At 35.8% G+C, this 13,053-nt stretch overlaps 1 protein-coding gene across 1 annotated transcript; it reads left to right on the top strand.

The window, feature by feature from the left end:
- The first annotated feature begins 2,001 nt into the window (after window positions 1–2,001).
- LOC121874849 (prefoldin subunit 2-like) lies at window positions 2,002–7,482 on the top strand. The gene is made up of 3 exons (XM_042379135.1): window positions 2,002–2,194; window positions 4,583–4,706; window positions 5,126–7,482. Exons 1-3 carry the CDS (start codon window positions 2,043–2,045, stop codon window positions 5,297–5,299), a joined length of 450 nt encoding a protein of 149 aa, XP_042235069.1. The 5' UTR covers window positions 2,002–2,042; the 3' UTR covers window positions 5,300–7,482.
- Window positions 7,483–13,053: the final 5,571 nt, after the last annotated feature.

Below are 13,053 nucleotides of genomic sequence, written 5' to 3' on the forward strand. Positions count from 1 at the left end.
TATTATGTCTTGAAGGAATCTATCCCTCAGCACCGCCACCTCTTACAGCCTGCCTCAAACTGTTTCTATGGATGCAACTCGTGATACTTTTAACTCCTGCCGCTACCTAGTGCTGGATAGAATGCTACTCATGGTAACAGTTTCTTATGTAACGTCTTTACTTGAGAAAAAACAGGAAGAATTTTGTTTATCACTTGTCATCACATAATGATATATTTATGATTTAATTAAGACAATGATACAGGTTTTGTACTTACCGTTTATTCCTTGTGGTGGTAGTAGTAGTAGTAGTAGTAGTAGTAGTAGTAGTAGTAGTAGTAGTAGTAGTAGTAGTAGTAGTAGTAGTAGTAGTAGTAGTAGCAACATACCAACATAAGACTTCAAACACATCCAACGAAGCCCGTGTTGACGTCAGTGCTCGAGGTTTTTGGACACAGGGACAGCGAGCCTTCTTCGACATCAGGATTTTTTTATCCCATGGCCGCATGTCACCGTAATTTAGCTCCCGATGCTGCACACAGGAGGAACGAGAACGACAAGATCAGGGCATACGGGGAGAGAATTCAGAATGTTGATCAAGGCAGCTTCACTCCTCTAGTATTCACAACCTCTGGTGGGATGGAACCAAATGCAAGATGCTCCTACGTCAGACTCGCGGAGGTGTTATCTGAACGGAAGCAGCAGCCCAGAAGTTATGTTAGAGCCTGGTTGAGATGTCGACTGTCCTTCTCTCTGGTTAGGCCTGTATTGCTTTGCCTCAGGGGAACGAGAGCATCGGCCCCAAAGCCGACAACAGTGGCAGATGTCGACTCTGAGGCAACAGTCACTGAATGCCGCATTGATCTGCGGCTCCACTGACTCAACACAGCCAGGGTAGCTACTTATGTATTAGGATAGTTAGTTTTAAGGTAATAACATGGCGGCAAAGGTGTGGCTATTGGGGGAGGCCGGAGGCCATTGCTTTTAACCTAATAAAAAAAGTATTAGTAGTATATAAGTAGTGAATTATTATTATCATCGTTAAGGTTATAGTTCAGCTAATATAACGTGAATGACCAAACGTTATTTTTCCAGAACTGAGAAACCATATTGACTCCCTCCTCCTGGCTTTGGAATCTCACACCTGTTGTATTACGATTCGTATATATGTTTTGGATCACCCGAAGATTATTCCCAATAATTTCACTTGGTGATTAAACGAACTAAACACTACTTGGGGGTTAGGTTACGTAAGATGAAATAATGTTCACATAATCCTATATTTTGTACGTAAAGATGAAACACATTTTTAATTATGAATTTTTGCACAAAATGGAATATATTAGATAGGATTCCTTTGGGAAATTATCATAAGTGGGAATATGTTAGATTGATTCATTTGGGATATTAACGTAAATGGGAATATGTAAGGTGAGTTTCATTTGGGAAATATACATAAAGAGGGAAATGTTAACCTTTAAAGGGGCAGAGGTTTCTCTCATAAAGCACGACGCTGAGACAACATGCATCAAGTGGATATTCTGAAGTTGTCAATAGAGCCAAATATGAAGTTTATATGTATATATATATATATATATATATATATATATATATATATATATATATATATATATATATATATATATATATATATATATATATATATATATATATATATATATATATATATATATATATATATATATATATATATATATATATATATATATGTATATATATATTTATTTATTTATTTATTTATTTATTTATTTATTTGTGTGTGTGCGTGTATATCCAGAATGACCGTGTGCACCTGCACTAATTAACAATGTAGTTATTTACATTCTTTCTATTTACATCTGGAAACGCGTTTAAATATTTCACCTACAATTTTTATAAGGAACGTTGTCAACTTATATATTTCGTTAATCTGAATTATAAATATTTAAGAATCATTCAAACGTTGGCTTCATATTTATTTGTGGAAGGAACACAAGTGTATAAAGGAACAACAGTACGAGAATAAAGAACCAGCAGACCAGCCCTCACCGAGCACAACAAACATGGCAGATAAGAAGATTGTGGCTCCTTCTCAGAAAATCCTCACTAAAAGTGAGGGAGAAGAAATAGTACAGAAATTCCAACAAATGAGAAATGAACAACGATCCTTAATGGCCAAAATAACAGAGTTGGAGCAAGACCTGAATGAACACAAGTGAGTAACGATGTTAGGTATAAACTGAGCATGGCTGCTGCGGCCGAGTCATGCTTGTCTCAACTGACAGGGCGTAGTCTAGTTCAGCACCTGTGAGTGATGCTAATTTAATTTACTGTTGTCATGAACGGAATTCATCTTAATTATGTTTTATATCAAAGCATTTTACCAAAGGATGTATCGCGAGGTACCGGTGGGTGCACGTTCGGCCAATGATGTACAGTATAGCTGAATCATATCTCAATTTATCCTGTACGCCAGTGATCGGCATTAACTAACTCTGCAAATATTCGTCAATTGGCTGTCCTCAGATTTTGGTACGAGAATAGGTTTTTTTTTTTTTTTTTAACGTTTTTCATTGTGTTTTACTCAAATCTGACATTCATTTCTTTTGCCAAAAAATACAAATTTCATTTTTAACAGAAACTGCTAATTTGCAAAAAAAATGTAGGTCAAATTTGAGTAAAACACACAAAAAAATAATAATAATAAAACTATTCTCATACCAAAAGAACGAACCACCCCACCGAACCAAATTTAACCTCAGGTAACATGATGGGAACCTGCGGACAGCTAATGGCCTAATATTAACCACCATTATGATTTCTTATGTTTTAATATAAAGCAGAAAGTGTGAGGTGTAAAGTATACATAATGAACATTCAGGCTGTTAAGGTTTTGATATAGTACAGGGATGAGTGAAGGTTAGTAAGGGGTTTGCTACTTTATATCTGAAATGTATAAGGACAGGTTATCCAACAACCTAATGAAAGATCTCAATAATCAAAAAGATAATCTTGTATTTAACAGGTGTACCTAACATCACGACCGCTGTTATTGACATTTAGTGTGACAGAGAACTTTCTTGAGTGTTAGATACAACTGTAATGTTTTGTAATTTGTTCTTCATAAAATGAGCCAAACTAATGTAACCTGAATGATATAATGGTAAATGTTTAAAAGTGGATTCTTCAACGATTTTAATATTTTTAATACTTGCAGTGGATATATCTCATCATTCTGAGTAACTTTCATTCTATACACTTCCTTTGCAAATGAATAATGATGAACCTAATAGAATCTGATGCAATAAACCAAAGAAACCTACCTAACTTCCTAACAGGGTATGGAGCTGCCATATTAAAGAAAAAATACTTATTTTGTTGTCTGGTACCAATGAAAGCAGCTTTGTTGAAGCATCAGGGTGTAATTTTATGTTTTTTTGTGGGAAAGTATGCTTTGACCGATTGGGTTAGTTGTAAACGCAGACGACGAAGTGTCTCGACAGATTTTTCAGAGGAGTATTTACATTAAATATCAAAAATTTGTAAATATCTCGCTTATATGTAATTTGCAATAGAAATACCATAAGAAAAGTTATAGATATGGGTGAGATCTACCTATAACACACACCTGTACATGTTTTGAGAGTCCACTTGTAAAATAATACTGATATGGTAATGTTTAGGTGAAGCTCAAGTTCAGGTGGGTTAGTTTGGTTCATTGATGAATGATAAATTCATATTAGCCGAATATCAACAATGGCTCTCATGGTTTTATGCCTGTTAAATACAAGAATACTGAAGAAAACTTGTTTCTTACTTCAAGACTAAAGAAAAGCAGGTGGAGGTTCAGGTTTTAGCCCCTAGTTTTCCCTTTAAATAAAGACGCTGTCACTCGCTTCATGAGCGACAGAGCCATGTTATGCAAGCATTCTACCATACAAATTCATTTGCCCACATGAATGTTGCTACCTGAAATAATAAATTTTCATCCAAGGTTAGATAGGTTATTTTGTTGGTTTATGTGTACAGTATTGCCAAACTAATAATGCATAATTTCATTACAAAAATTGCAATTTCTACTTTTATTAATAAGTGTTGTCCTTTATGTGGTTGTCCTTAGTACTGCATTAATGTTGTACCCCTGTATATGTTCTTTACATTAGTGAGTGCTACTCCTCCACTCGATAGAACATTATCTTACAGTAAGTACAGGTGCTGATGATTAATTGTTTTTGTCAAAAGCAAAAAAAATAAATAAAAATAAAAATAAACTGGTGCAGTTGTGAAAATGTGTTCCTACACCCCCTATGGTAACCCATGTCTCCAAACAGTCAAACCTATATGACCTATAGCAAACCTATCCACCAATCACGTCCGTCGTTGCACGACCAATACCCATTCATTCATAAATACTAATGCCACTACCGTGATGTTGGCGTTTAGAGACATTGGTTACCACCGGGTGTAGAAACACATTTCCACAACTGTACCAGTTTATTTATTTTTTACTTTTTTGCTTTTGTGACAAAAACTAAATTATCAGCTTAGAGAATTGCTAGAGAGTTAGTATTTTTATCTATGTTTTAACAATCATTATTTTCAGAATTGTAATTGAGACTCTTCAAGATGTGTCTCCCGATCGGAAGTGTTTCCGCATGGTTGGAGGAGTTTTGGTGGAACGTACTGTAATGGAAGTTTTGCCTGCATTGCAGAACAATAAAGAACAAGTATGTTGCTAGTACAGTACTATTCTTATCTCTCCGTTGTTAACCATATAAGCATAATTTTCCTTATAATAAATCAGCTGGTTAAAACCTATTTCAACTGAATCTTCTTCGTACAAAAACCAGATCAACATTACTGTGTACAACATGGCAGTTGCGCTCCTGAAGAACTTCGTGTTTTAATAACAGTTGCTTCATAATTATGGTCTGTATCATTGTTATAGACTTAATTATGATTTGCACCTCCCATTTAGAAAGGATTTATCAAATTTCTTGTGTGGTTAACGCCTGCTGTTCATAGTCAGTTTTTTCCAGGCATGCCCTTGTTGGGGATGATTTATTGAATGTTTGGTTCAATATTACTATACGTTATATTGTAATTTTTATTTGTGTCAGATTACATATATTTGCCTCATTTACAGTTAACGAAGGTAATTGATAGTCTCAACTCCAAGCTGGTCAGCAAGGGAAAGGAAGTCAATGAATTCCGTGCAAAGCATAATATCAAAATCAGAGGACAAGAAGATATTAAAGAACCTCAACAGTCAGACTCCACAACAGGCACTCAGGGAGTTCTTGTCTCTAATAAGTCCTAGTCGTATTGATATATAATTTCTTATGACAGACTACTTATGTAGTCTTTGTTCAGCTACATGCTTTAACAGGACTCCATATATTGAAAATAAACTTGGTTTATACTTTTAAGTTGAATGTGATCAAAAGTGGGTGAAACTGCCGAATCAGTTTGATTGGAGTCCTGAATGATTGGTTTCAATATCTGGTACAATACTTAGAAAGCCATGTAATTATTATTACCCAGAAACTGATGGATTCTTCACTGAAAGTGGTGAATGACTTTGAAGATGTGTGAATATTTTATTTCATATTATGTGCTGTAATTTTATGAATATTTATGAGGTACTCATTTAATAATAGGCAAGATCACCACTGCCAAGAACAAAGTGTCTTCATATGCAATTACATGGAAACTTGTATGTAATCTCCATGTCCTTCATTGCCATGATGAGTGAATGTATACATTTTGCCCAATGCTCTGTAGTGGTAAGTGAGAAAATTATTGGCATCTACTCTCTTTAGAGACTGCTTGAGAACTTTTGTCTTACTCATTTGTTCATGTTGCAAAAAATTTATATCACCATAATTTGAGACCTCCTATGTGATGTTATGTATAGTTTATCTCCATTAGATCTTTTGTATTTGCTGTGGTCGTGTAGCTACTCTTGGTGAGTATCGATGGCCTGTATGGCATTAAGAATTATACTGGCAGCATAGATTATTTGCTGATTTATCTTTTTATTGAAATGATGAGGATGTTAAGCTTGTGTATAAGCCACTTTTTGGTGACTTTTCTTTCCCTTGTGAATAGGGGCGCAGCAGATTTGTTATAGCAAGTAATATCTAAGGTTACATCAGGAATCAGTTGAGTGGGAGTTAAAGGTTATGGCTAAATTATTTATCTGTAATTTTAAAGTAATTGGTAACTATACTGTATATACTGTACAATAAATTTGCAAATTTAGTTTCTGCACGGGCAAAATCAGCATGGCCGTAAATCTGTTTTGTCAAGAATATGGTTTTGAAAGTTTCATAGCAGTCACCATCCTAACTAAATGAATGTGATCAAGGTGTGCATAAAGTCAACTTTCATTATTACATATTTTAATACTAATATGTAGCAGCATTTAAAAATCTGTTAATACATTAATTAAACCGCATTGACATTACTAAAATCCTATGCTTAGTTTTCTGTTGTCTAGATAAACCAGTGTTCATATCCCATTTTGGAAGGTGGCTTGTGGCCATTGGTAATGTCTATATGCAGAAGATGCAGTGATTTTAACAGTGAAAACTAATTTTGAAAGCTGGAAATAACTATAACTGTGTGATAGAAGGTAAATGTGGAGAAGATTAAAGAAGGATTTTTTTTAGAGAATGTAGTTTGATATAGTGTATTTAAGGAAACCACACTGATTAGAAAACTTAGTGAATTAAAGTGTTCAATTGAAATTAAGATTTTAGTTGCAGAATGTCAGAGATTGGCTGCAGATATTTTGAAGTAATCTCACATAAGAATTGTATGCTGGAAAGTGAAATTCAGTAGATAATAAAACATGGAGTAGGACTGGGGAAACAGTGGGATGTAAGCTTGGGGGAAGGAAGGAAATCTTTATAATGTTCCTACTTAAATTTATAGCAGAGATGATGTACCCGAGAGAGACATCTGCAGATTACCAGAATGGAAGACATTAAAAGTAATGAAGCATACGGAATGTTTTGAATGAAAAAGAAGGCAGAGTGTGTAAATTGTGGAAGAGAAGGAGAGCCTTTTCTTGCATGCTTTGTGTACTGGGGCATTATAGCATTTGTGTTGGATAGAGAGAGACGAGGTACATCACAGGAGGGGAAAGTGTGGAACCATACATTAAGAAGTGTGTTGGAGGGGATTGAGAGAAGAAGAAAAGTAAGAGGGTAGACTGGGAGCTCATCTTTCATAGCCACCCCCTTCAAGAGTGAGACTGAGGGGAAGGTGTTAGTGTGACAGTGAAATGCTTAACAGTTTATGATTATATAATTTACGAAAAAAAAAAATGGTAGGAATACTTAATGCGCATAATGTTGGAGAACTTTAAACACCTGTTTTAAGTTGCAATAATTATAACATTCTTTCCATTTCAATTCTTGCTAGTGGAGGATGTATAACTTCGGTTAATCATGTAATTAAGAAAATAAATGCTTTAAATTTTGAAGCTTAACAAAACTTGTTTTGTTTTTTTCCACTTGCACTTGAATGAAATGTTATTATACCATTTAGCTTGAGTAGTTGATTAATGTACGACATGGTATTGAAATTAATTATGAGAGTAAATTTATATTATAAGGTTAAGAAGTTTGCCAAACTATACAGTGTGGGTATCCTTTATCCGAAATCCTTGGGGCCTGTAGGCTCGAATTCAGAATGCTGGTTTGAAACCGCGTGAAGGTTTAAACCAAGGATCGAGTGAAGATTGAAGATTGTTGGTATTCAGAATACTGGCTTGAGCTAACACAAAGACTCAAACGGGGTTTGAGATCGGAATTGTCGATCCTTGCGTTAATCCAGCCTGGAGGCAGGTTTAGCGGTCGATCCTTCAAACAAGATAGCAATTCAACATGAATTTTGACACCGCGCTTTTTTGGTGATATTGTCAAATTGGAAATTTTGTTGAGAGAAGACTGGTGGCAGATAGGCAGAATCCTATCAATTTTTATGATGACATTCAATTTAGACAACAATATAGGTTCAGCAAGGGAGGTTTCCTTCATATTTCCTGTGATATGGAGCATCTACTTGACAGACCTGTTAGCTATGGTTTGCCTCTACCTTCCATTCATCAGCTGATGATTGCTTTGAGATTCTTCACAACAAATAGTTTCCAAGTAAGAAATAATGTGGTACTAAATGAGTTATGGTAATGTGTTACAAAACTTTCATGATTAGAGTTCATGAGGATCAAGCAGGTAAATGTAAAGAATGCTGACGATTTTTTATTTTTAGTGTTTTCTTTAGGAAAACTTTTGATGAATTTTCAATATAATTGAATCAATGCTGAGTGCATTTTGATTTTATTGTATAAATAAAGGAAAATCTTTTCTTAACATTACTAATCAGGGGAAATTGTGGGGTTAAAAGAACAGAAAGAACCCTAACAGAGCCTAGCCAGGTTACTATGCCCTGCATTGATTCATATTGCTTTGGTTATGAATATTGACAATTGTACTGGATTATATCTACAATTTGTATGTAATTGTTCTTCCTCTATGAATTTCTTTATCATCATATAACAACACAGCCACATTGTAACAGTACCATAAATCATTATAATTTGATCATAATTTGATTGCAATTATAGTAACAAAAGTAACTTATGATGTGCATGGAGAGATTTCTCCTCATCCGTAAAAACTCGTCGAGTCATAGTTGCCGCCATAATCTTGTAAACATTACTCTCGATGGTGATTGGTTGTCATAATGGTGTAACTGAAATGTGATCGGCTGGAATTTCAGTGTTCGAATCCTTGCGCGCAATTGAAAAATGCAACAGATAACCCGATCCAGGGTGCAAGCCGATGTTCTGAATATGGGTAACTCACTGCAGGAAATCTCGGATCAAAGAATCCCAATTTACACAAACGCCTGAGCCGAGCTCAAATCCCAGGCTCAAATCACTGTTCTGAATTCGGGCCTCAGGGGCTTGATTTGGGATATTTTGGGGTTTTGGAATACCTATATACTCTATACAAAACTTATATAATGTGGTAGCTCACCCAGCAGAGATGGGGCCTAAGTCTATACACAAAATTCATTTATATATTTTTTACAGCATAAGGATACATATATTCTGCAAGTAGTTTTATGAAATATAATTTAATAATTTTGGGTATAAAATACAGTATATGATAAGATGTACTCTAAAGACCCAGAACGGTAAGCAATCACTACCGTCTGTTTGGCATCGCCACGATGCCTGACTCTGAGGCACTAAGCAACTTGTGTCTTGCCTTTATTCATTACACCTACATACTTACCCTAGTAAAAAGTATGATACATGTATATGCCATGTTCAGTATTGTCTACCATAAATATAATGAAATGACTTGGATTTCAGAGCATTTTGGATAAGGGATACCCAACCTGTAAATACATAAAATACCTTAATTTTAGGGGAAACATTAGGTTTATTTTGAAATTCTAGTCTCAAATTTAGTTTGGGTATTTATCCCAGCATAGAATCAGACTTTGTTTTATTGTTACTGTGCTGCTTACCACCAATGATATCTAAAGTGGTGGTCACATGGTTCAAGGTCTAAGAGGGCACAAAGGACAATTTATCACACACCCATGCAGTCATCAGTATTAAACATGTTTTACTGCTCACTAGGCCTAATTGGTTGTGTGGTCTATAATCTCCCTCTGGAATAAAAATAGTTTAAGGAAATAGGGGAGAATTCAAAGTGGTTCTCTCCACACCTACAATATGTTATGCCCTCCCAGGTAATGGTCCTCCTAAACTCCAAAATGTTGGCTTTATCTCCAATATGTTGACTTTATCTTTTTGGAGCTGTTTCATCTCTTCTTGCCATCTAAAACACTTCCTGTCCTGACACTGGAATCACTCTTGTGTATTTCTTTATTGTCTCCTTGATAATATGATATATTTACTCAAAATTGCACTCATTCTATTACCTGTACCAATATATTTATCCACATTTCTTTGCTTTAATTTTGTAATTTTTATTGTCTTATTTGATTATGCTTCTTCTTTCGTCATCCATTTTTGTACTATCTGCAGGCATACTTAGCATTTCTTTGGATTTTTTATCCATTTGCTCCATAGTTGTTTTTCCACATCTTACGGCTTTACTTCCACCATATGTGGCTTTTGTATATTCTCACCAAGCCTATAGTTTTAAAACTCTAAGTCACACCCAAGTAATGGTGATGTGAGCTATCTAAAAAAGAAGGCTTACACTCGGAGTTTTAAACACCCTCTTCCGTTGAAGAGGGTCATCGTGTTTCAACCCAAGTTTTAAGAAAATGAGTCCTGAAAGACACCGCAGAATAGTACTTGACGGGGTGGTGTGGCGGTAAAATTAACAAATTCCAATAAAATTAATTTATAATATTGGAATTAGTTAATTTTACCGCCACACCACCCCGTTAAGTACTGTACTGCGGTGTTCTTCTTTTTATTTACCAAATTAAGAAAATCAAGTGTGATCGCCTTCAAAGTAGTTCCCTTTTGAGTTGACACACAACTGCATACGAAGCTGCCACAGTTCAAAGCAATTCCGCAGATCATGTTCTATAAGGGTGTTGAGGAGCTCCGTCGTTTTTGCTTTCACCTCTTCTACCAACAAAAAATTGATTCCTTTGAGCACGGACTTGATCTTTGGAAAGAAGTAGAAGTCGGAGGGAGCCAGGTCTGGTGAATAGGGTGGGTGCTCAAGCACAGTGATGTTTTTATTGGCTAAAAACTGCTTCATAGACAAAGCATTGTGGTTTGGCAAGTTGTTCTTCTGACAGTATTTTTGCACAAACCTTTGTCATGTTCAATTCTTCCGTTAGAATGCGTCAAACATTTTCCCTGTCTAAATTAACTTTCTCAGCTATTGCTCGAACACCCAACCTATGTTTTTTCTCATCACATCTCGCACTTTTTCAATGTTGTCATCGGTAACTGCTGTGTGTGGACGGTCTGGGCGATGATCATCTTTCACAGTTTCTCTGCCTTCCGAAAATCGTTTGTGCCATTCGAAAATGCGTGCACTAGACTTGCAATCCTCACCATAAACCTTAGTCAATAATTGAAAGGTTTCCGTCGCGGATTTCTTAAGTTTAACGAGAAACTTGATGTTAACTTGTTACTCAGTTTTGCAGTCCGACATTTTCCGACCGAGCTTAAGTACACATCTGTACTTCAACAGTCTTCCACTTGTACTGAGTGAAGCGAACGAGTTGAGCCTTGTCACACTGTGACAGCTTAGAACATGTTCAATAACCGTCTATTTGTCCCTCCCCTCCAACTCTTGGTTCCCGAGTCAAAGGGTCAGTCTCGCTATTTTTGTGTCGGACCTCGTATTGTGGCAGCCTTTCCAAGATGTAGGGATACTTTAATGCACGTGAACCATTGTTTGCTTGGCTCCATGGCTCCAGTTCAGATGATAAGTTCTTAACTGTATTATTTTACTTTTTTGCTTAACTAAAAGAGCACTGTCTTCAGGATACCATACAACAAAAGTTTACACTTAACAATAATGGACATGTTACATTACCTGTATGTACTGTATAGCAAAAGAAGAACAATGGTCCTCAGATTCTCCTTTATGAGAAGTTAAGATTTAAACCAGTCAACAGATCCAATGCTAAGAGCCTATACAGTGGTCCCTCGGTTAACGAAATTTCGGTTAACGAACTGCCTCCCATAAGATTCTTAAATTCGGTTAACGAACAAAAATTCGGTTAACGAATTTCTTACGAACCGACCTCAACATGTGTTCGCTTGCACTGGCCGGTCAACCAGCTTTAGTATTAGTCCGCCAATACATTAATCGGTTCTAGGGCTTAAATTCCTTACTATTTTAGTAAATATCAAGAAGTTTATACTATTCAATAATTTTAAAAGTTTAATATTCAATTTTTTAGTCATTTTAACAATTATTGAACATAATTGAAGGTAAAGTGACTAGTTTAATGTGCGGCATCCAGCCTCTTAACACAGCAAACAGGCGTTAGTCTGTTTTCACTGGAGGTAACATCTTGCTTGAGACTCTTGCTCTTCAACTAAACGCTTTTTTTCTGTGTTTCCAAGCAAATTATTGGTCATTTTGAAATATATTTTGCATATTGACAATATATAATGCAGTGCAGTGTTGATTTAAAGAAAATAATCTTGAAATACACCAAGAGAACTAAAATTTTAAGGGTGAAATGGTGCCATGTGGTGACTTCTCTTCCACCCCAATGCCTTCTCTTCTTCCTTCTCCTCCACCCCCATTCTAATTCCCATCATCATCATCATCCAGGAGCCTTCTACATACACACCTCAAAGTAAGTGAACTTTTCTACCATTTTTGTTGAATTTAGGCAATTTTCGGTGAGCTGGAACCAATTACCCAAAAACCCATTGAAACAATGGTTTCCGGTTAACGAATTTTTCGGTTAACGAACAACCTGCTGGAACGGATTGTGTTCGTTAACCGAGGGACCACTGTAGTGTACTACACACGTTAGTTCTGGTCTCTATAATCTCTTTTGGTCTATACAATATTACAGTTGCATAACATTCGAGCTCACCGCACAATTGGAGTGTCACAAAAAATGGTAAACATTTGGAAGGGGTAATTCATATGTTGTTTTATATGAATTATACCGATGTCCGTGCTTATAATCTTAAGAGTATAGTATTAAGGGAGAACTCAAGGAATCTATATGATGATTGGGAAGGCCCAATTGATACGGACTAGTGTACCTATAGTGAATAAGTGTGACCGTGTCTGAAGGTTATAGTACGCATTTACGTCTGTGTACAATAAGTAAACATAGTTACCACATGAAAATATATGAGAACAATAATCTGGGAAAAGGATAAATGTATCAGACATATATGAAGTGTTGGAATTGACCCATTAACTATACTCCAAGGAAAAAATCTTATGTACCACGGTGTGAGCTTAATACACATCGTTACCCCATGTGACGAATGGCACGAACACAGCAATGATTCGAGAATCCTATGAGCATGTTAAACAAATGCAAAGTGTGGGAAAATAAATCATACATACAGAAAAA

The sequence above is a fragment of the Homarus americanus genome, unplaced genomic scaffold (assembly GCF_018991925.1).
Source record: "Homarus americanus isolate GMGI-L3 unplaced genomic scaffold, GMGI_Hamer_2.0 scaffold56009, whole genome shotgun sequence".
Lineage (NCBI taxonomy): Eukaryota > Metazoa > Arthropoda > Malacostraca > Decapoda > Nephropidae > Homarus > Homarus americanus.

Coding starts and splice junctions, on each gene's coding strand:
- LOC121874849 (XM_042379135.1), top strand. CDS start 2,043: ATGGCAGATAAGAAGATTGTGGCTCCTTCTCAGAAAATCCTCACTAAA. Junction 2,195..4,582: donor CAAGACCTGAATGAACACAA/GTGAGTAACGAT, acceptor CATTATTTTCAG/AATTGTAATTGAGACTCTTC. Junction 4,707..5,125: donor TGCAGAACAATAAAGAACAA/GTATGTTGCTAG, acceptor CCTCATTTACAG/TTAACGAAGGTAATTGATAG.